This window comes from Fusarium musae, chromosome 1, assembly GCF_019915245.1.
Source record: "Fusarium musae strain F31 chromosome 1, whole genome shotgun sequence".
In the NCBI taxonomy this organism is placed as follows: Eukaryota; Fungi; Ascomycota; class Sordariomycetes; order Hypocreales; family Nectriaceae; genus Fusarium; species Fusarium musae.
Genome location: NC_058387.1, coordinates 2,621,458 through 2,644,638, shown reverse-complemented (window position 1 = coordinate 2,644,638; position 23,181 = coordinate 2,621,458). Strand labels below are relative to the sequence as shown.

The following is a 23,181-nucleotide window of genomic DNA, read 5'->3' as shown; positions in this document are numbered from 1 at the left end:
CAGAGCGTGATAAACCTGGGCCACCTAATGGATCAGCACTCTAACCTAGATGTGCGGTGACATCAATGGCAGAGCGCATGATCCGTCGTGGATGGAAAGGTTGGTACCTAGATGAACCAAGTCAATTGCCGTGTCAAGGCGATCGAGTCGCAGAAAGGCAGGGATGAGAAACAGCCTTGGGTCAGATATAGAAGACAGGGGTAGGAAACAACATAACATTATCTTCGAGTATCGTCATTGTTTGCCTACACTCGAACTTGAATTTCCTCTCTTCTCGCGAGAAAGCAAAACATCGTAAGGACATCTCCGAAACTGGGTAGAGAGTGTGGCTGTCCTGCGGGCACTCAGACAAGCATGTCTCTCGCAAATGTCTCTGCTGCGCGGATGCTCGTTTCTCATCTTTAAAGAAAAAGAAACCACAAGTAACTCTCAATGGATGTATCTAGGCGTTATTGAGGAGTTCAGAATAGGACTAGCCCAAGTTTGTAAGGGTACTGGGGGTGCTGAAGTTGAAGGGAGTTCGCTAGGGAGGATCTGGAGGGATTGCAGGGGAGCGGCGTCAGCTATGGGTGTGCTCAACTGCTTCAAGTGGGGCTGACAAGGGCATTGGTATCCCTATCCCTGCTCCCGCAGCAGCCACAAACGTTTTACCCTCCAACGTCCTCCCGTTGGAGCTGGTCATTCCTTACTGAGTGATGCTTAAAGTCTCCCTCAAGCCCAGAGCTGTTGCCTTTGATGGATGATGGTAGAAAGAAGGGTAGTTCCTGTTGTTTTAAATTGCTAAAATTACAGCATACCTGACCTTATTCGTTCACCTCATTTTTTACTGCCTATTTGCATCATCGGCAGTCGTGGTAGCAGAGCTACGGGTCGTCCTTGGTGGTTCTTGCCTCGTGCAACACAAACACAGCCTCAGGTTCCTTCCCTCTCTTCGCTCACTCCGTTATACCTGCTGTGCAACCTTTCTCACGTCATACCGAATTGCATTTGCTCTCACGCCTCACACAAAAGCACATTATTTATCATTTACAGCTCAACATCAACATTCAGATCGCTTGTTACAAGAACAGAATCACACTGTTTCATTGTTGCAAAGGTCAGGGCTCTACATTGTTGCAATTCGCATTACAGCGCAGAGAAACAAGGACGAGGACGAGGACAGGATAGTACAACATCAAACTCGACAGAACTAACCCATTCTGTGCCTGGCGCTTCGGAACACATGAACGAGAATACAATTGTTCTTCGATCATCAATCCACATCGAACCAACGTCTCGAAGAGCACGCAGGTCTGCGTCGGGAATCCAACTGATTGCATCCGCCCTTGTGGTCATGAACTATCCTACTTCCTGCAATTCTCCCTTCGTCACTGTTTGATACAGTCACACCCGAACCAGTCTCGAGCATCTAGCGCCATTCAGCTTCAATTCCAGTCTGAACTGTTTTGCCTTGTTCTCACAAAACACCAATTTCCACCACGAGTGACTCTGATTCACCCCAAAGGTCACTTCGGCTTACAGCTCGTCTCTTTATTTCCTCCACTGATAAGTCTTCACTACATCAGATCTGGTACGTTACAACCCAATTCCTTCGCTCCGTGCGCCTCTAGGCACGAGGTGCGCTCGAGACTATCTTTCACTTCGCTAACACGACTCGATCTAGGCATCCTGCGCAACGTTAACTTGCCTCTTCACTGACCAAAGGTTCAATATGGCCAATGGTTTCGGAAGCCTCGAGCGCTTCTTCGCAAAGAAGAAGACGCCAGCCGCCTCGACCGATGCAGTTGAGCCTGCTTCTAACCCTCCAACAATACCTCAGTTTCCTTCACCTTCTTTTATTCGCCCAAAAACAAGTCGCATGGCGGCGCGAGAGGAAGTAAGAAAGCAGCCGGGTAATCGAGTTCCATCTCTAACGGCTCCTCTTTCTCCTCATCGGGTGGACTTGATGCACACCCAAAGCCCTATGCGATTCTCAAATTCGCATAAGTTACAGTACTCTCCTCTCAAGGCTTCTTTCATGCCTACACAAGACGATTCCTTCCTAGACGAGTTTGATGTTTATCAATTTCCGCGACCTCCAACCCGCCAGGGAGAAACATCTGCTTCTTCATCTACCTGTGATCCAAAATCATCCATGGAAGCCCCTAGTGAGCGTAGCCTTTCATTGCGACATTCGAGAAAGCCTGCAACTAGAACTTCGCGGCTCAATACTCCCCCATCCTCAGACCTGGAAGATGAGGGTGCCTGCAGCCCTCAGTATTTCCGCGACAAAAAGCTTCCGGCATTGCCTCCCCAGAAGCCCCCGACGCCAGAGTCTTCACCAGAGCTTCGTCCGGTTCACATTGCTCAACTGCGAACATCCAAGTCTATCGACTTTTTGAACAGGGCAGTTTGCAGGGACATTCGCCGCCATTTCACCAAAACTCCGGATCAGAGGCCACTTCGAAAAGCTATCAGTCAGACTAGTTTGGAAGACACCACAAATAGGCTCTCCATTACTAGCTCTACACTCCGAGAACCAGACTTTAACGAATTTTTCAACCTCAGTGATGATGACATTGCTGAATCGGCTCCCGCAGATGCGGATGCGGTAGAGACATCAACATACGCCACTGCCCCTTCTGCCCCCGATTCTCCTCGTTCTTCCCTCCTGACACTCACCCCACCTTATGCAAGCAAGCCTGCAACTGCTGCAGCATTTGAGGCGGCTAGGATTGCCAAACGCTACAACTTCGATCTCGTTTACGTGGTCAATCTATGGACTGACTATGAGCGAATCAATTCTGAAAGCCCCGCCAGCATGAACTCACCAAGCAAGAAATTTGGACCCTTGTCTGGTCGTCTTCTCGCCGCTTATGGACTGGAAAATGTCAATATGCCTTTCCAAATATCAACAACAGCTCATAGCAAGATTTTGAAGACTCCAGGTTGGATCGAGTATCGAGCAAAGGAGGTCCGTAATGATGAATTTGCGCGAGGCTATGCCTGTGCTTTCTACACTGGCGAGTGTTCAACAGGGAGCTCTGCCATCTCGAGAAACTCTTCTTCAACATGCTCTATCCAATCCATGAACACTGGCCATGGAATCATTTTCGCGGCGTATCGAAAACCGCGAGCTGACGGTAGCTTACTTGGAATTTCTTCTGGTCCTGCCGATCTTGTCAACGTTCACAAGGATGCGGAGGCACTTGTCGAAATGCTCGTGGACATCCATGTAACGAATAGACTTCGAGAGCCTCAATCGCGTTGCTACCAATCAGAAGAGACAGGCCCAATGCCGTCCCAACGGAATGGGCGTCTGTAAGGCCAACATCAGGTCTCATCCTTACAGACTACACGACAACGAGATATGCTTACACGACTTCATTTCATTTGTCTTTCATGCGAGCAGGTCATGCTTCGCTACGATGTTTTTGTAAAAATTTCGTTTACTTGTTTGACTCAAGATACCACAACGGGCGGTCACCTGTCGATTTTCGTTACACGTTACGGTCATGAATGGGCGTCACAATTGATATTGCCAGGTCGCTTTTGTACACCGGCACAAATTTTGAGGAATGTGGTTATAGAACCAGCGGAGGAAATGTTAATGCGCCTCAAGTAATGGTCGGTAATAGTTTGTCATCTATAAGCCATTGATAGGCAATGTGTGGATGAACTATACTTGATGCTTGATGCGTTATGATTAGGGGAAGCAATGGGATCTTTAGTCAACCCAAACCCACCATGACAATTAAATGAACAAAACCTCTTAATACCTCTCTTCATGCCACTCTAGTCTTACTGATGCCAGCGCTGAAGGTTCTGTTGGGAATATGATAGCCATTTGAAACCACCTTCAAGCTCCTTAGATTGCTACCCGTTATCCCTATTTGTGCTTGAAACATACGGGCGACGTTACCAGGACAAATGATAGTGAAGAACCATAAGTTGACCATGAAAATTTGGAAGCTCAAAAGAAGGTAATGGGGCTACAGAGTATATGGCGTATAGGCAAAAAGAACAATCGAAAGAGCCTGACTGGAGAATATGAGTGAACAGGGGATGATCACACCATACCCATGAGAGCCTTATTTATTATCAGTAAGTCGGACCGCAGTGGAAGCTGGCTGAGATATGTTTTTGGGCGGTCACGTCTAGTCTATTGTTTAGACTGAAACATCGATAGAGCCTAAAACCAGGGCATGGTCCTTCCGCCCATTGAAGGTTTGCTCAAGAGATCACGAAATCTTCAGGCAATCATTTTAAACCTGTCATCTCTTGGTAGTCAAAGGAGAGTATTTCATTGGGCCTCAGTGACTGACAGTGGCTCTTGCGTGTGTATGTTTGTCTATGGACTTGGTCCTCACTCAGAGGGCCTGAGCAACTCATGAGGGGGCGAGGAGATATCGAAAGCTGACTGGCGATAGCAGGCGTTCAATGGTAGATCAGCTCGGAGTTTGCCGATTAGGTACTTGCAACATACCTAATGTTAGTAGGTGCCGACTATTACTTGGGCGAGGGAACTCTATGGGTACTCTGACAATCATAAATCTCGAGGATCCCAGATACGAAATGATGGAGGACGGTTTATCCATCTGGGGAAGCATGACTAGAAATAGATTATGATATATTGTTAATAGTAGGTGAAGTCAAACCAGCATCGTTGCCCAAGTTGCCCAAGTTGCTTTCTAAACCCTCCCCTAGAAACGTTGAAATCAGGAAGTAGTCTACCTTCGAGCTCAGCTCTGACTTGAGGAACTTGCCTATGAACTCGAAGGTCTCCTCTCTCAAATCAGTATGTTCTCAATCCTGGTAAATTAGTTAGCGTCATAAGTCTTTTATCCAATCCTTGTCTTTCTCCACGCTTTGGGGGATCATGTCATGGAGAGCTTCCGCGCGATTTGCCAGAGCCCGAACCCTGTCGAGTTTATATATTGATTCTCCCATGGCCTCCTTGAGACCTTAATATGATTCTTAGAATGTCTTGTATCCGCTAAAGAAGATTGACTGAGTTCGTTATAACTTCACTGGTGACCTATCCTAGAGAGTTTGACCACTTTGTTTATACGATAGATTACAGTCAACATTTCTTAGTAAGGTAATTTGGATAGGCCTAATATTTTGAACTTAACAGAGGTTGGATCTCGCCGGATCTCTCATGGTTGTCTTACTACAAACCATTCATTTTGTTTGTAATACTCCGTGTGAAGAACTCTGAATCACGAAGCTGGAAAGGTTGGTCAGGGTATGACCCAAATGGCTAGGACGTCACCAATCATTTATTGCACAAGCAGTGCCAAGTGTCACGATGCCATGGTGTAAGGTACAAGGCTACAATGTAGTGAATCTGTATTGATCGTTGATTTGGCGGTGGCGACATTAGTCGAATGGGATCCTCCGCAATCCCTGATCACCACCCCTCTTCTTCATCTCTTGGGCAGCAGCGATACTGCTTGGAACCTTGATACCACAGCAATCACCCCAACCTGTGCCATCGTGAGCCTTTCCAGTGTGGTCATGGCCCTCGTGTGGATCATGTTCGGCATTCTCGTCTTCCTCAGTACCTGTGTCTTCGCTCATGCCATCTACTGCTGGCACGAGAGATCCAAAGAGGAAATGCTGCATGACAGGTAACTTGCCTAGGACTTCAGCAACGAACATGCGGCGCATGCCGCCATCGATCTTTGTCCACGATCTCGCTGATGAAATATCGTCTAGCATGGGACTGTGCCATCTCAGACCCTTGACGGTCTTTGTGCTGTTTACAAAGCTGACCTGGCCAAGATACATATAGTCGTGGCCGAACTCCTCAAGGGTAAGGTCTTGGTGAATAGCTCTTGGGGTAATGTATGGGTGGTGCAAGAGCTGTGTGGCACCGAAAAGAAAAGGGAGAAACTGGTAATCATCAAGTCCCCAAACTCCGTGTGATCCCGCAGGCTCAAGGTAATAAGTCATCTGGATGACACGCATCACCTCAAGGTAGCGCACGAATACACGGAGGACGAGGGGTTTGAAATCGGATCGCTCTAACAAGCCCAGCTGGTAAAGGCAAAGGAGCCAAATCGTGAAGTTCAACTCATGACCAGATCCATAGTCGATTCGATTTCCGTTGCCGAAAGACTGGCAAAAGTATATGGAGAGCTCGGCGATAGCTCTCTCGTCTTGGACGCCGATATCTCGATGCCAAGTTGCACTGTTGCTTTGCGCAAGCTCGAGAAGGCCGCGGAACGCCTTGTTACCGAATCTTGATCCACCTTGTTCATTCGGAGGTGACTTGGCTACCAGCTGTTCCGTCTCATCGAGGATACGTAGTATGACCTTGAGAGGGCTGCTCAGGTCGGCGTCTCGAACTGCAGAGTTGGGGGTGTCGACCACAGACTCTGCTAGCCCAAATACCCAGGCTGTAATGAGCTTATATGTTGATGAAGACAAGAAAATATCATGGTCCTTTTTTGATAAGATTCTTCGCGATGGTGTCTTGAAAGTCCAGTCGGAGGTATCCGGTGGCGTTGGTAAGGCGGGTGTTTCGGGAATGGGAGTAGGGTTGGAGGTAGCTGAGCGTCGCTTTCGAGGTTCGAGCTTCGGAAGCCGATCTTTAAGATTTGGTATTGATGAAGTTTCACCTTGTAATCGTGCGGATTGGGTAGAAGATTGCGAGTCCATGTTGGAAAAGTCGATCTATTGTTGATAGGCAGATGTAGATGTAGATGTAGAACGGAGGTTCATCAAGTGTATCGTGAAGGCTGCATGTCATGAGTTGTGGACCCATGATTGGCAGCCACCTCTGGGGGTAGCTTCCAAACGGCCCCACTATTTTAGAAATCCATAACTTCGATATTGAGCTAACAAACTCATGGAAACTCTCGAGAACTCACTCTTTTGCTAAATTCCCTTAATTTATTTTCCTTCCTCTGAGTTGCATCTCTTAATCGTATTCTCAGAATCCAACCGTATATCGCCTACCGCTTCATTCACACTTGTCCCGTGCGCTACGCTGAGCTAAACTCCAAAAACAAAAGAAAATTTCCAGCCTTACACGACTAAATCGTCTCAACACCAACAACAATGGCTCCTTTAGCTGAACCTGCAGCAGAGCTGTCACACCTCGCCAAAGCCGACGGTTCTGCGACGTTCTCATACGGGGGATATGCCGTGATAGCCGCTGTCAATGGCCCCGTAGAAGCTCAGAGACGAGATGAGAACGCCTTTGAGGCTCTGGTGGACGTCATTGTTCGTCCTGCCGCTGGCGTTGGAGGTGAGATCCCCCACATCCCTTGCTACAGGATAACGAGTCCTCATGCATTTTGCAACAGGTACCCGTGAGAGACAGCTTGAGTCAATCATGCAGGCAGCGATTAGGCAACTTATCCCTGTGAGAGACTATCCTCGGTGTGTGATCCAGATCACTCTTCAGGTTGCGGAGACACCTGAGAATGCCTACGTTAATGCAAAACTGGTCCAGGCACAGTTGGTAGGCTTCAATTTCAAGCTTTGGTGGTATCGATACGCTAATGCTCGTTGCAGAATCTCCCTATCATTCCTGCACTTCTTCACTCTGCCATCCTGGGACTCCTCAGCGCTGCCATCCCTCTGAAGAGTATTGGCGCGGCGACCCTTCTTGCTGTTCCAAAAGAGGAGGGCAAGCCCATCATCGTCGATCCAAGCGCTGTTGATATTGATCATGCTAAGTCGGTTCACGTTCTCGGTTTCACTTCTCATGATGAGTTGCTCTTGTCGGAGAGCGAGGGCGCCTTCACTCCCGCTGAATGGACCAATGTTCTTCAGCTTGGACAACGAATATGCTGCGAGCATCAACAGCCTGGTTTTGATACAACCATGTCCGGCGACGACGCGCAGTCAAGAAGCATGAGACAGTTCATCCGCTCTGTCATGGAAGCGAAGGTGGCAGAGGATCTCTACTGGAAATGATACAACAAAGCATGTGCATGATACCCCACGTTCGGTATGCCCAACATGCTTCTCCTGCCAAGATGATAATCAAACTCTCGTCTAGGCGCCCAGCCTCGGCTGGCTTACCAACCTGATAAATCTCGGCGTCAGCACGTGGCGAAGGCTTACCGCACTTTGAGGCCAACCTCAATCCTGAGAAAGAGGGTCAAACCTCAACGATCAAAACGAACATTGTACTAGTATTAAAATCGCCAAGTATAGTTGGCAGAGTCTCGGGAATTTCTGATCCGGGCTACTATCGGGTAAGCTCTGGATATGGTGGCTCCTCAGTGGACAAGTTCCTGGTTCTGTGTTTCACCACGGCATCAGGAATTGTATGGTCAGTCTCAGGCTGATTCGGGGGTCGAACCTGTTTACGCATGATCAAAGATACCATTAGATTTCGCAATATTTTCAAGTTTACATTTCCACGATCGTGTTTTACCGTAGCTGGTTGGTTATCGTAACTTGATACTCTACGACGTGATGCGCTTTTACGTTCTCTAACAGGGGGTTGATAAACGCTGGGGTTTGCATTGAGATGACAACTGTCCAGTCAGATATGATATTTCCTTGCAATTACCTGACATGGTGTTTAGCAATGTTTTCGAATACGTACATGCCTAGAATGCTCGACAAGAGCTGAGTTGAAGTTTAGAAGCTGAGACGAATTGCCACGCCTTTGCCCACATATGCTACATTGGTTATCGCCTTCAAGATTTCACCGACATGTTTGGTAAATAACCTGTTACCTAGCTTGGCGCCACGAATCCTAATACCTGGCAACACAATCGCTAAAGGTTTATCACAACTAAGGTTACAGCAAGTAAGCTCGGGGCCTGAGGTCGACGATCTACAGAAGAAAGTTTCAAAGGACGAGAACGTGAATAACAAGAGGACAAACATTGTATGTCTGAAGTTCTTATGCCGAACTATTATAAAATACACAATTTGCATTATGGTTGGATCGAAAATGATTAAGCCATTGCAGCTACAGAGGGATTAATTGGGCGCTACTGAGGCCATGAATCAACAAACTGGTGAAATCTGCAACGACCCTGAACCTACCTTGGGTATTCGCCACTGAACCGTTGAAAAGCAAGACGGTGCCCACTTGACAACTGTTATTAGTTCCACTTTCCCGCACGGTTATAACAGAGAAGTGCAAGCGGTTAAGTTGAGCTGCGGCTAGGCTATAGACCCATTGGTTATTTAAGGATCCATAGAACATTAACAACTTTATGATATGATTTTGACATCTTATTGATATCGATTAAGGAATACATATTATTTGTTGTTTCTCCTGCCTTGTTGACACTAGCATAGTACTTGCTAATTCGCTTAGTCTATAACCACATAGCTGGGTCCTCGCACAGAGACGAAGAAACTGCAACATGGTTTCCATCGACGTCTCAACAGGCGCTAGACGAAGAAAAGATTTTGTGACAAGGAGTTCTAGGCTGAGAAAGGGGTTACCAGGGTCGACCCTCAAGTGGAAGGGGCTGGATTATCCATGACGGAGCCTTTCCTTGCCCCCCAAAGCTGGGGCCCTGGAGCTAAAACACAGGGGATAGAGGCAGGTTTTATAGCTCGCGATATTCGAAAACACACGCAAGGAAAATGAAGTCAGGCTATTAAAGCCCAGCTAGAGAACACAGCAAATTTCTTGGGTTCGGTAGCCGGTCTCAACACTCTCCTTCGAGCACTCATATCTTGTTCTTTTTCTTTACATTGATTGTAATCACGCGTTCGCCGACAAGACTCTGTGAGTCTCGTGCAAAATCGCCCATTTTATTTTTTATCTTCGCCTCTCGCTTATACGGTCTCTTTTTTTTATTCCTTCACTTGGTCACCAACATTCTTGGTCGCTTGCTGCGTCTCAGTCTTCTTTATCACAACCCTCCTATTGGCGCCAAGTAATTTAACCTGTTGGTTCTCATATTCTTTTGGAGGGCTGAGTCTGCTCGACAACCTATCTTCTTCGCTGGTCGTTGAAAACTTACATCACATATTTGTGGCTTGCAGCTTTGGACTGGCGGCCACGTCGTGTTGTGTTACATCTGCACTGCACTGCAGCCAAAAGAGATCCCGAAATCCTTGCCTTGCAGCAATTCTTTTCTTTGTGTGGCTCTTCGCTGTTTCTTCCCGAACTTCCGGTTGCACTTTGTGGATTGCAAAAGAAGGTTCTTTTTTCCAGCCTCAATCTTGAATCAACTGCCGCTGCCGTCGTGACGTTGAATTTGAGCAACATATAAACTCGGCAGCCGAACACTGCAACCAACAAGATCAACCAGTAGCACGACCAACAACCTCAGGATCTAGTCTAACCAGTCTCTTGGTGCTTGATCCCAGCTGCTCGCATCACCCACGTGCATCGTGTATTGCTGCGACTAAGGATTCTCATCACAAACACCACCAATAGCGGCGTGTCCCTCCCGCTCGGCTCGGCTCTTGCGTCTCAAGAAGCTATCGACATCCCTGGTGTATCTCCGTGAGTGGGTGTCTCATCCCCGCAACAGACTGGGGTTCTCGACGAGATTTGGCAACGGCCAGAAAGATAGCTCGTCACGGGGGTTGCGGATATCACTTTTCGATTTCTCGATTTTTCGATTTCCAAGAGTGGGTTGCTACTGTTTTTTTCCTAATTGGATATTCTACAACCCTGCTGCACTGCGCTACATCGAGGCGAGATTATTGGGCTAGAGTCTATTAATATCTTGATATTCAGGGCAAACGGTGACTGATTGATTCAGTACATCAATCGCTCTATCAGCACATCCTTGTATTCCATTCGGGGGATCACAGGGGAAGCGAGTTGAGAAGAGACTTGCACTGCGACGTCATCTGTATCTTGCTTTGTCAGGCCAGCCCCTGGAGGGTTCACTCCTCGTGTGCAGCGCAAACTGGAATAGAGTGAGATTCAATCGTCGGAACGTGATCGGTACTGTACCTGATACGGTTACAAGTACGGCATTGCATTGTCATTCACACTTATCAACTCCGAGGCTTTTCTCCGCTTGTCTCCGCGGCCCGCTCACCTGTGTCGGAAATCCCATCGGCCAAGCTTATTGCTTATCGCCGCCAGGATTCATCGAGAACATCACTTTGCAGTGAACAAGTCCGCTTGAGAAAAAGTCGGCCGAATAATCAAGTATCGTGTGGGAAAGCACACGATAAAAACAAAGACAACAAGAGGCATCGCGTGCTCGTTACACTGGACCCCCATCTAATTGTGGGATTCTATCCTGTTAGGGTCCTGGTCTAACATCCCCCATCTGTTCCACGTTACGGGTCACTTACAGGGCCTCATCCACCAATTCCTTTTTCCCCTACCCTCCAAGTCTACCGACCTAAGTACCTAGCCTCCTCCGCCAGCAACGGAAGTATGACAGGCGTACTGTCTCCCACGGCTCTCCACCCAGCTCTTGGCAGCCCCCGAGACAACGGGTATTGCTTGTCTCCTGCTCTCTCTTCCCATTCACCGGTCCTTAATAAGAGGAGCACAGTCGCCGATACAAGTCTAAACTCGGACACTGTCCAGACCACACAATTAGAAGTTCAGCAGCCAAGTGTGTTCTCTACATTGTCCCCATCCCCTTTGTCGTTGTCAGTCTCGGATCGTTTAAAACCTCAAACTCTCCTGGAAGATTGTGGAGCCTCTACTTTGTCATCTACCCCAAAAGACACAACTTCATTGAGCTCGCCCTCTTCACAATCTTCCACTTCACCATTACCCGCGTCAACTGCGGATCAATCAGCTTCGTCTTCTTCAACTCAGAAAGACGCACTTCGGTCTAATTCTGGCCCGAGGGCTTTGGCTTCGGTGATCCGACACAACAAACCCGACGCTTTGTCACTCGCCCTTCCACACACAAACATGCCTTCTCTTCGCCAGATGGAACCTTCAGAGTCTAACTCTCCACCAGCCTCTTCGGCTGGCCCTCTCCCTGGCTTCACGAGTGTGTCCAAGAGCTCTGCCGCTGCCACGCCTTCGCAAAGCCTGACTGATGCCCTCAATGACCTCGCCAAGTCTCGCTTGACAACGGGCGCAATTAACACACCCAACACCGCCCGGACTTACACTTCCACCTCTAGCCATGACACAACTTCATCTGATATGGCCGCTACCATTCTCGCCTCAACTTTGCAGTCGCCATGTTTCTACCATCAGCGATTTGCTGATGCTGTCGACATCGGCAAGGTCCTCGAGGAAATCAAGAATGATGTTTCCATGTCACATTCGCGTCTTGTCGCGACTGCAACTGGTGTTCGAGAGGTTTCCAAGCAGCTTCAGCGCCGTCCCATCAAGCGTGCAGTCCGCAACATCATGATTGTCACCAAGGCACGCGATAACCAGCTCGTCTACCTTACTCGCGAGCTTGCCGGGTGGCTTCTACGAACCCCACGTTATGGCTCCGACCTGGGCGTGAATGTCTACGTCGATGCTAAGCTTCGCAACTCACGACGTTTCGACTCATCTGGTCTCCTTGCCGAGAACCCGCGCTTCCAGCATATGCTTAAGTACTGGACACCCGATTTGTGCTGGAGTCAGCCCGAGAAGTTCGATCTTGTCTTGACTCTTGGTGGCGATGGCACCGTCCTCTTCACCTCATGGCTCTTCCAGCGCATTGTACCTCCTGTGCTCTCATTCAGTCTGGGAAGTCTAGGTTTCATGACCACATTTGAGTTTGAGAAGTACAAAGAACATCTCAACAGAGTCATGGGCGATGATGGCATGAAAATTAACCTCCGCATGCGCTTCACGTGTACTGTTCATCGCAGCAACCGTGGAGCCGGTGCTTTGGACGCACCCAAGCTCGAAGAACTTGAGCAATTCGAAGTTCTTAACGAACTCGTCATCGATCGTGGTCCTTCTCCCTATGTGTCCAACCTGGAGCTCTACGGTGATGATGAACTCCTTACTGTTGTACAAGCAGATGGTTGCATCTTCTCCACCCCGACTGGCTCTACAGCATATTCTCTATCTGCCGGTGGCGCTCTTGTTCACCCTGACATTCCTGCCATCCTTCTTACACCCATCTGCCCTCATACACTATCCTTCCGCCCCATGGTTCTTTCTGATACCATGGCTCTTCGAGTTGTTGTTCCTCGAAATTCTCGAGCCACTGCCTATTGCGCTTTTGATGGCAAGGGTCGACTTGAGCTGCGACAAGGTGACCACGTCACAATCACTGCCTCTCAGTACCCCTTCCCTACTGTGACACGTACCGATACAGAGTGGTTTGACAGCGTGAGCCGTACTCTTCGCTGGAATGTTAGAGCTTCCGCACAGAAGCCCTTCGACGCCGACACTGGAGATAGTTGCAACGATGATGACGATATCGGTTGGGATATTGACACTGACAGTGCATGCTACGCAAGTGAAGATGGTAGTGTCAGTGCCAGCCCCATCCGTCGGCAAATGAGCCTTCTGGGTATGTGAAGAAAGTACATGGCATCAGCGGCCTTGGATAAGAGCTGGTTTTAGGCATGGTGTTCGCGGCGTTACAATTATTGTCTGTCAGTTCAGATTATCTGGTACAATGGTAGATCAGCTTCTTCTTTATTTTGATATAAGCGGAATGGCAAAGTGGTGTGGTTTTGGAACTACAGCGAGAAATATTTAGATATTTAGATGTAAGACAGATTACGATCTGGTCGAGACAATACACAATATGTGGCCACATTACTCAACAGCAAGATACCCGTTGGGGGGATAAGCGAAATCTCTCGAGTGCCTCTTCAATTCTCAAGCGACAGAAGAGGGACACTCTAGGATTGGTTGACACGGATTTCTAATGGTATCTCGGGGAGTAATATAAGCAATAGTTGGGTTTCTAAAGTGTCATAAGAATTTGATATGAATATGTTCCTACGGAATATCGAGTAAACTCAAGTGGCGATTTCAATTTCGATAAGCTTCTGAATATGCTTACGTCTCAAGTCAACTGAGTAATGGCTGTCCTTCCGTCTTCTGTAACCTCAGATTTTGCACAAGTGCTCTTTCAATATCATTATTTGTTGGTCATCATTGTACCATTTCGAGTGGCAAACTGAGTCTTTCCTTGATGGTTTGGTGAGACAGCCTCTTATTGTCAATTCTTCCATCCAGGAAGCCAAGTGGCTGGCTCCCTTCTCCATCACATCAAGTAACAGTGCGTGAATATGAAGATAGTTACAAGCACAAATTCCAGGCGCCGAACTCTATCCCAAATCCAAAATCCCGTGCCGCCATGAATCAGGACTTTACCGTACATTATACACCTGTAAACATCGAGAACGAGCCTCGTGTGAGTCGTGCAAGAAAGTGATTCCTTATCTGCCACGGGAGAGGAAACGACAACAGTTAACCTAGGCTATGTCAAGGTCATTTCGCTCTTTCCCGTGGTTCCGTTCCCCGGCATCTACAGATACAGTTTTTCCTTTTATCTTCTCTTCACCTCCAAGCTCCTTGGCTGAGAGAAAGAAGACCTGCCACGCAGTCCATGTCGGGCTTTTTACTAGGACTGATGGAACCTCGAACCATGTCTGGTTCCCTGGAAGACAGCACTGGTTTCATCCTGTCCTGGAAAATCTCCAATCCTTCCTTGACGATGGAACGTGGTCGTGTGGGCGCCATGTTTGCGCGGTTTGCGAGTAGGTTTGGGCTCCTTTGCTCCTGCAGCGCTCGGCCAACTCGTCGAGGGTTATCGCCAACATGTTTGGGGGCAGGTGGCAAAGGTCGACGGTGGTAAGGATCTGGCGAACTTGTCTCCTCGTCAGGGCTCAAGTTCTCCTTATCCGAGTCACCACCTGTCGGAGAGACCAACATCGAAACCTTCACCTTGCCATGCTCCCTGTCAGCCTTTTCCCTTTCGTCCAAGTCCGCATCTAGTCGTGAAATACTTGACCCAGTAGGATCCAGCTTTGCCTTCTTTGCCTGGTGAGGTCGTTGGGGCCTTGTCATGGGAGCGTTGCGTTTGGCGTTACTTGGTTGAAGAATCCCGCTCGTAGAACGAAGGATGTTGATAGCTGCAGCCGCCGATCCGTTCGACTCGTACTCGGCCTGCGCTGTCAGCTCATCACGGTTCTCAGCGTCCGCGCATTTTTCCCAGGCATGCACATCACGAGACCGACCTCGCACAAGACTAGGAGGCAAACTGCTAGTGAGTTCCGACAACGGAGGGAGAGTAACAGCGCTGCTACTACGTTGTAGGCCTCGTTGCAAACCGCGCTGTCGCTCCTCAGGCAAGTATGGCGTTGTGGAGGATGGTCGAGGAGGTAATTCACGTGAAGGAGAGCCTTGGTTGGAGACTAACTCTGCCTTTCCGTCTAAGGATGTAGAAAGGTGAACCTTGGGCTGGTTTTGGGAGAGGGGGGTGGCAATGACACGATCAGAAGCGCATGAGGACGGAGGGAACGTATCGAATCTATTTTGATTAGTCAAGGGGCACCTAGTATAATCGTATGCGGCATACCTGAATGAGTCGTCACCGCTGCGGGTAAAAGCAGCTGGCGTAGAGAATGAAGTGGCCCCAGCATTCCACCGGTTGGACAGGTAGCCAACATTACTAGATATAGAGCTTGACAAGGAATGGGACACATCTCGAGCTTCGTGTGGAAGAGTAGGATCAATGCGGTTAGGAGTGGCGTCAGAATAGTAGCGAAAACTGTCATGGCCAAGGGGGGTTGGAGTGCTATTCACAAGATCTGAGTGATATCGTGGCATGGAGGGTGTCCGGTCGAAATGTCGAGGGGGCACAGAGATGGGATCTCCAAATCGAGATATAGCACTTTCGGACACGGGAAATGGATGTTCGGGCTTGCTTGGAGTTGTAGTGTGTGTAATTGGGTCGAAAGTCGAGGGATGCATAATTCCATGATGAAGAGCGGCAACTTCTCCTGGTGACAAAGGGCGAGATTTCCTGCGGTCATTCTGCCTTCGATTTTGAAACCAGATCTGGAGGGAATAACATTAGTTTAGTGTTTTCATACCCCGTGGAAAGACGCGTGGTAGGTCGCCATGTGAATGCCAGGATCCAGCAGCAAATGCAATGTTGTCAATGCCATACCTGAACTTCCTTCTCGCTTAACGATACGCGCTGGACAATGTCCAGGCGCGCCTGTTTATCGGGCTTAGGGTTACTGCTGTATGCCTCTTCCAGAACCATCTTGTCTTTTGCCCTGCACAATGCCATCAAAATTAGTTCAGTCCTTCCAATACATTGCTGCAGCCAGAATTGAATCATCAGGTAGATCAACATACGTTGTCCGTTTCCTCTTCCCCTTGGGATGCTTCTCTGAATCAGTCGCAGATACGGCTGAATTGGTTGACACATCGGCGAGAGGAGGGAGACTCTGGGGCGTGACAGCGATGTCGTGAAAACGCGGGGCTGGAGGAGCGTGTTTATCGGGCGTAGCGGCGAAAGAAGGAGATTTGATAGAGTCGGCCATGATTGCGGTAGAGAAGAGGGTAATGGAGATGGCCTTATTGAAGATTCAGACGCATTACCGCCCAGTCAGAGACGCCAGATTCGTGTTCTGGAGAAGAAACAACAGCAATCGGGAGTTATCAACTTAGAGATCGGCCTGCAAGATGAGAGCGATATCAGACCTGATGGTTTGAAAACTTTCTGAGATAATGATGAAGGTGACAAGTGAAGAAGAGAAAGAAGAAAAGCGAGGTTGTCTTGATGTTGGCAGGCGTGCTTCTAAAACGAGGCGGCCCGCCTAAGGTAGGTAGGATGAAAGTCGTCCCTTCGTACCTAGGCCCTCGAGTGGAGTCCCCTCTGTGCTCTGTAAGGAAACCCCATTTGTCTTGGAGGCTTTTGGCGCTTGTGCCTCCGCGTAAACCTTGTATAGTAAACGCGCACCCCTGTCAATTTACGTATCCATCCGCCGCGCGTGGCTCCGGAGATGCTAACAGCTGGCGGCCACCTGCACCATTCATGGGTGACAAGAACCCAGCAATAACAAAAAACCAACCAACCTCCCCTACCGACCTTTCTAGATCTACATATCTACATTATGTTCTTTTATATTAGCTTTCCCGCCTTGTCTTTTTTGGTAACCCAGTTTTCAGAAAACGCGGTATCAAGAGCGTGTCTCACCGTGTCTTGATTATTTAAGCTTTTCATATAATATGTCTTATTCCAGATACATAAATCTTTATCGGCCACATATGAGAAATCTGGCTCGTCCCTTAGGTTAAGTACCTAGTTTGGATATGAAGCACTGTTTTCCCCCTTTCCTTTTACACCACCCCGCAATAACATAAAAAAGACACGCTACAGGACAATCACAACGCGTGAAATGCTAGGTATAACTCTATTTTTTCTGTCCCTTTTGAACTTTGAAGGGTTGGGTAGAACATATAAGCCACACAAGCAAAGACTCGCTCTTAGTTAAGTTTTTTTTTTTTTTTTTTTTCGAGCAAACTTTTACTGGTCGATATGCAGCTAGTCATCCCGTTCCATAGATTATGCATGCGAATGCATTCAGATATCAGTTGGGCACGCCGCACATGTTTCCAATTGCGTTTTAGTCGTCTTGTGCCTTGTGGACGACGCAAAGAGACAAAATCACATAGTCTCACCAATCTTTCTCCATTCCCTTGTTTCTCAGTTACCATGCTGCCCCACGTAGTCAATTAACAAGTGGTATTAGCGATCCTAGGGACCATCTTGTGGTCAATTGACACCCCTGTTTCATTAAGTGGCTGCATGCGCCAGCACGCAGGGGTGTCATGCCCGCCATCCATCCTTTTTAAATAGGAACTTAACCTAAATAAACAAACACACTGCCAAGCTTAATCTCAAGTTCATTCTTCCATCAGCTGGATCCTTGTAACTGCGACTTTGAATGTAAACCTTTAGTACTAATCATCTGCTATCCATCATTCATCATCGAGTATGGAGTTCTCCAAATTCATCATTTTTGTGATATCGATTGCTTAACACTTCGACGCCCACCTCAGTCTCTCGTATATCGCCCACGTAGTTATGGATCCATTCACGGCTCCAATGTTTCGTATTGTTTTGATGGGTCCTCTAATAAACGCGTCTCACATCCGGACTACTGCATCAACAAAAAAAACACAAACAGAGCATATATGTCAGTAGGTATTGAGACGCGCTTCGGGAAGCTTTGCGTATTTCAAACTTAGCCTTGGAATCCAAATTCCTCCTTTGCAACAAGGGTTCGAGTTTGTACCACCTGAGTACCGCAAGACTTGATTCACACATTCGTCAAGGTCCTCTACTATCACGTTTTATTCCGTATCACTGGGAACATTTGGATGTCACAGTATTAACGGTCGGCTAGTACAGTAACTTTGATGACCCTTTGAGTTAGAGTTCTACCGGTGTTTATTGTGTTATCAATCTGATCTTACGAATCAGCGTTCACAGAGAGCTGCTGTTGGTGTTATTGGCTAATACGATCGGATCTACGTACTTGCCAGGTAGGTAGCTTAAGTTACCTTACCAGGGATCTCATGCCATCATATGTGCCGAGGTTGATAACGAATTAAATATTCATATCCACATGGTGCCTTTGGCTTTATATACATTCGAGGTACAAAAAAAGGCAGGGATTCATACCTAGGTTGTGTTGTGCTATAGATACCAATGTTAAGCTCAGGTCACTGGCATAAGGTATTCAAAGAAATATCATCACAAGAGGCAATGTTAATGCGATCTTCTCGATTTGGATAATAACCGTGGTCCTTGATAGTGTCTTTGTGCGTTTGAGAAAATATTATGGCTTGGTAATGAGAGTACAGTCCTCTTTCAGACTCTCTACCAGCACGAGGGATTCTCGTAGCTATGCTTAGGGATTGATCGAGCAGTGTAAAGTTCTGCTCCCGTTTCCACAGAAGATTACTGCAGGGCTCCCACGGCTACCTTAGAAGAGACCGGGAGGCTGCATGCAGAAGATGGGTAAGCTCAGAATTGTCAAATCAACGGTAATAATTGAGCTTTCATACCTACCTAAGTCGTGGCACCACAGTACCAGCTAGTACCTAGTACCGTAGCGCCTTCTTGAGTACAAACGAAGAGCTGTAGGTTAACAATTCCGACGACTGAGGTTACACACATCTGTACGTACCTTAGGTATGCCAACCTCATCGTCACATGGGTGTGCCCGTCGACTGTACCTGGACTTCGATTTAAGTACCCTCAAATCTACCCTTCTTCGCTGTGAAATGCTCGGAACTGAACTTCCGCTTTGAACATGTCTTACATATCTATATGATCACTTTAGGCACATTTGCACGGTGAACTCCATCAAGGGGCCATTGGTCATTGTCCTAGCCAAGCCACGCAAACTTGGCCCTATTTGTTGTTTTTGGTGGAGGAAGTCTAGCTAAACTAAATAAGACACTGCTCTTTGCAGTGGTACCGTCCCTTGAGCCCCAAAGAAAGGCATGACGGCCCGTCTTTTGTGCCGCCCCATAATCACGCTACTGTAAACTCCAGGACTTTCGCCCTGTATCTCATAAATGGTCATTTCGGCTGCCTATGTGCCATCCTCAAATACTGCCCATGCATCGTTCCTTGGATGTTTGACAGCATCCTCCTCAACAAAAGTATTCCGTAACCACACGAGTCATTTACAGATCGTCGTCGGAAAGCTCACCAGGCAGAGGCATGGCGGCGGCCTCATCCATCTCCTTGCGGTACTCCTCCAGGAGCTTCTCGTCGACCTGGGCAGTGGGTGGAGCCAGAGCCGGAGCAGCAACGAACTCCTATCATATCTAGTTAGCATGCTGATTCAAGTGTCAAGAGATCGTGAGATATTATCTTACAAGCTGAGGGTTTCCAACAAGCTTGCGGGCGAGCCACAGGAAAGGCTTCTCGAAGTTGTAGTTGGACTTGGCAGAGATGTCGTAGTACTGGAGGTTCTTCTTGCGATGGAAAGTGATGGTCTTGGCCTTGACCTTGCGCTCCTTCACATCGACCTTGTTACCGCAAAGAACGATGGGAATGTTCTCGCAAACTCGGACGAGATCACCTGGAATATTGTCAATCACGGGTTTAATGATATCATGGGCGGGGGGGAGGACTCACGGTGCCAGTTGGGAACGTTCTTGTAAGTAATGCGGGAGGTAACATCGAACATGATGATACCGCACTGGCCGTTGATGTAATAACCATCACGGAGACCGCCAAACTTCTCTTGACCGGCGGTATCCCAGACATCGAACTGAATCTGACCGAAGTTCTGTGATGGATTAGTGCCCCGCATAGGTCAACGTGGGGTCGCGAGACTTACGGTGGTGAAGCCAAGAGGGTGAACCTCGACACCGAGAGTGGCCATGTACTTCTTCTCAAATTCACCAGTCAAGTGACGCTTGACGAAGGTGGTCTATCGCACATGATGGTTAGTCGATGTTGATGCGTGATGGGGATCGCTCCATATCTCTCGAGAATCGACTTGGCGGAGTAGGGCTCGAACGTCGTTGATAACATCGCGAAAGAAATGTTGCGGCATAGGAACCTACACACCTTTCCGGTACCACCGTCACCGACAAGCACGAGCTTGAAGGTAGGAGTCTGCTGCTCAGCCATCTTGATGGTTGTGTCTGTGGTGTTGTAGCGACAGATGCAGAGGATGTAAACAAGCGGGGTGCTGAGAGGCGTGAGTTAGCTTCTGTTGAGCGGTCGGCAACAGCGCAACACGGTCGATCGAATAGGTATAGAATGAGATGGACGTCGGTGCTGAGGGAATGGATCCTAAATACCTGAAAAAACCGTTGTTGACAATGTGGGTATACCCAAGATTGATTGACAAACTTTCAAGGTCGACCTGATGTTTTGAGAGCGGCGGGGGACTTTGGGCAGGGAAGGACCTCAAGCGAAAAATTCAGTCGCCCCTACCTACCTTCGAGTGGATAAGCTGCACGTGATACCCGCCCATTCACTGCCTCCAGCTTGCTGCGAGTGATCCACCTTATGGCCTTCCATCACCAGCCATCACCGTCACCGCCTTGGAGCAATTCTGTGTTATCATTGGGCACTGCCCAATCGATTCGGTTTTCTACGTCTTCCTGTTCGCTGGCTCAATCTTTGCTGGGCTGCCTAGTGGTGCCTTACTTGTTCGTCATTTTTATTTGTGAGGTACTCTCAAGGCTTGTACGAGTAAGTCAGGCCTTGCAAGATCCATGCTTGCACCCCGATATCATGGATCGTGTGAGCTAGCTGCCTACCTTACTTCACTCCATATCCTTTGAATCAATATGGGTTAGTCAGCATTTACAGGCAAGCTCTACCTAGGCATCTTTAGGTACCAATTCTTGCTGGGTATCACGAGCTTTTATTGGTCATCTTTACTCTTGCTGCAAGCTTTCTTGCTTCATCAATCCCTTGCATACTCAGGCTGACATCAATGAACCTTGTCATCTGACAAACAGATTTCCGTATCTTTTGGCCACCTCTTATCATGAGGCCATATACGGATTCCATGAGAGTGTCCAGCACACCTTTACTGTTTTTCTAGACAACAAATACAAAGGATATTGCTAATCTGCTGGCGCCAGTGAATATACACCTCTTACAAAGTGCGTTGATTAACATACGTGGTGTTGTTAAATGACCATATACTAGTAGCATAGGTGAACAGTGAAGTCGCCTTTGACCAATTACACAATCTCGCAAATCATGATGCCTTCTTTGGCTCCAGTTGAATGATAATCTGACTAGCCCTGAAGTCATCAGAAGGCTGATGGCTCTCGTGCTAGGAGAAACAAATAAGCTGATTGTCTCTCTTTGACTAAAACTGCACCATATTATATAAGTATGCTACCTATTTAGATCCCTTCATTTATTCCGGTTCAAAGGTCGAGGTGTCTACCATCTGCTAGTAGTTGATAAGTCAAACTAAGGATTTACTAGATTACGCAGAGAACCGTATTTGTGAGTTCATTCAATCACAATGTATCAAAAAATGGTTCGTTATATCAGCATGAGACATAGTACAGTACTCTATGATCCACTTTTGTCTTTGCAAATTGGGGTGCGATTTCTCTAATCACATGCCTCGTGAGAGTAGTGTCTGGATAGCGGCGAGGTTTGAGGCCTTAGAGGGAGCCAGTGTAGCGATGGACGAAAATCACTCCAGTAACCGGATATGGGCCAAAGCACAATCCTTAAGATGATTCGTCTCGATCTACCTCAACCATCAATTTACCTCGCCCGGAGTGATTAGGCATAGGCTTTCTGGTTTATCATAGATTTCGCGACAACTTGACTTATAGGGGCAAGATATGGCAGCCCAACAATCCTCGCCCACCCCAGTCCTTTCTTGGAGTCAACGTCAGTCGCAACTCTTGCCGCTCGGCCACACCATCTGGCCTCGATACTTTGATGAAGAGGTTGTTCTAATGTACTGTCAACTGGCGCTTTTATGTACTAAATCGGAGCACAAACTTACCCCTTCGTTACCCTGGACACACTCTGCCACCTTTCTGAGGTTGTCGTGGTTGGCTCGATTCACATATCCGAAGTTCCGGATTTCATCTCCAGGTTTCAGACCGGCAGATTCTGCTGGACTTCCTGCAGCCACGGTGTTGATCTTGGCAAAAGGAGGGTCTAACGGTGTAGAGACTGAGTCTGGCAAGATGCCCTGTGAGTTACTCGAGCTTGCAACTGGCGCAGCTTCATTCTCATCGAGACTTGCGAAATGGTCATGGAGGAATTTCTCAATCCGGGTCATGAGAGCAGTGTAGTCATTCCGCAGTCGAATGATGCGAGCTCGTGTAGTCCGGACTGTCACGCTGTCAGTGGTCGAATCTTGAATCTGGATATATTGAAATACTTTGAGCAACATCAATGTCCGCACGAGGGAAACCATCGTTTGTCAGCAGAGAAGTGTTCATATCAACCCCATGCTATAATCCTGTTAGAGCATCATAACGTTATTTTGTAAGATTGCGAATACCGAGTCGAGCACCCCTCCTAAAGCCTTGAGTTCGGCCTCAATATCGTCCTTCTTTCGCTGCAACTCTGCAAAGCTTAGATGCCCCGCATGGCCATTCGTGACAGGAGCAGTGGTTTCCCCTGAGGGCACTGTCGGCGTGTGTAGATTTTCCATTCTTGGAACGGAGACACATAAAAGTAAAGTTTCTGAAACGGGAAGCTTCCTATGTTGTCGGCAGAAAGGGTATACGTGAAGTCGTCCGAGTCTTTGTCCCAGGCTGCGAAGGGTGACGCCGCTTAGACGGCGGAGAGCTTTCAGGACTCTTCAGTGCACATCCTCCCTACAACAAAA

At 48.0% G+C, this 23,181-nt stretch overlaps 7 protein-coding genes across 7 annotated transcripts; 3 read left to right on the top strand and 4 right to left on the bottom strand.

Moving 5' to 3' along the window:
- Window positions 1–1,711: 1,711 nt before the first annotated feature.
- J7337_000803 (uncharacterized protein) lies at window positions 1,712–3,304 on the top strand (the record flags this gene model as incomplete). The annotated part of the gene is made up of 1 exon (XM_044818550.1): window positions 1,712–3,304. One exon carries the CDS (start codon window positions 1,712–1,714, stop codon window positions 3,302–3,304), a length of 1,593 nt encoding a protein of 530 aa, XP_044686252.1.
- A 2,057-nt stretch (window positions 3,305–5,361) lies between these two features.
- RRD2 (Serine/threonine-protein phosphatase 2A activator 2) lies at window positions 5,362–6,645 on the bottom strand (the record flags this gene model as incomplete). Its single annotated transcript, XM_044818549.1, has 1 exon — window positions 5,362–6,645. The coding sequence occupies one exon, from the start codon at window positions 6,643–6,645 to the stop codon at window positions 5,362–5,364; it is 1,284 nt and encodes a 427-aa protein (XP_044686251.1).
- Window positions 6,646–7,047: 402 nt separating this feature from the next.
- On the top strand, window positions 7,048–7,911 carry J7337_000801 (uncharacterized protein; the record flags this gene model as incomplete). Its single annotated transcript, XM_044818548.1, has 3 exons — window positions 7,048–7,237; window positions 7,296–7,453; window positions 7,507–7,911. The coding sequence occupies 3 exons, from the start codon at window positions 7,048–7,050 to the stop codon at window positions 7,909–7,911; spliced, it is 753 nt and encodes a 250-aa protein (XP_044686250.1).
- Window positions 7,912–11,809: 3,898 nt separating this feature from the next.
- J7337_000800 (uncharacterized protein) lies at window positions 11,810–13,375 on the top strand (the record flags this gene model as incomplete). The annotated part of the gene is made up of 1 exon (XM_044818547.1): window positions 11,810–13,375. One exon carries the CDS (start codon window positions 11,810–11,812, stop codon window positions 13,373–13,375), a length of 1,566 nt encoding a protein of 521 aa, XP_044686249.1.
- Window positions 13,376–14,368: 993 nt separating this feature from the next.
- Window positions 14,369–16,365, bottom strand: J7337_000799 (uncharacterized protein; the record flags this gene model as incomplete). The annotated part of the gene is made up of 4 exons (XM_044818546.1): window positions 14,369–15,341; window positions 15,390–15,871; window positions 15,984–16,095; window positions 16,178–16,365. The coding sequence occupies 4 exons, from the start codon at window positions 16,363–16,365 to the stop codon at window positions 14,369–14,371; spliced, it is 1,755 nt and encodes a 584-aa protein (XP_044686248.1).
- A 3,160-nt stretch (window positions 16,366–19,525) lies between these two features.
- Window positions 19,526–20,483, bottom strand: J7337_000798 (uncharacterized protein; the record flags this gene model as incomplete). Its single annotated transcript, XM_044818545.1, has 5 exons — window positions 19,526–19,660; window positions 19,721–19,926; window positions 19,983–20,136; window positions 20,188–20,280; window positions 20,421–20,483. The coding sequence occupies 5 exons, from the start codon at window positions 20,481–20,483 to the stop codon at window positions 19,526–19,528; spliced, it is 651 nt and encodes a 216-aa protein (XP_044686247.1).
- Window positions 20,484–22,162: 1,679 nt separating this feature from the next.
- On the bottom strand, window positions 22,163–23,004 carry J7337_000797 (uncharacterized protein; the record flags this gene model as incomplete). Its single annotated transcript, XM_044818544.1, has 3 exons — window positions 22,163–22,291; window positions 22,345–22,710; window positions 22,852–23,004. 3 exons carry the CDS (start codon window positions 23,002–23,004, stop codon window positions 22,163–22,165), a joined length of 648 nt encoding a protein of 215 aa, XP_044686246.1.
- Between the last annotated feature and the right edge of the window lie 177 nt (window positions 23,005–23,181).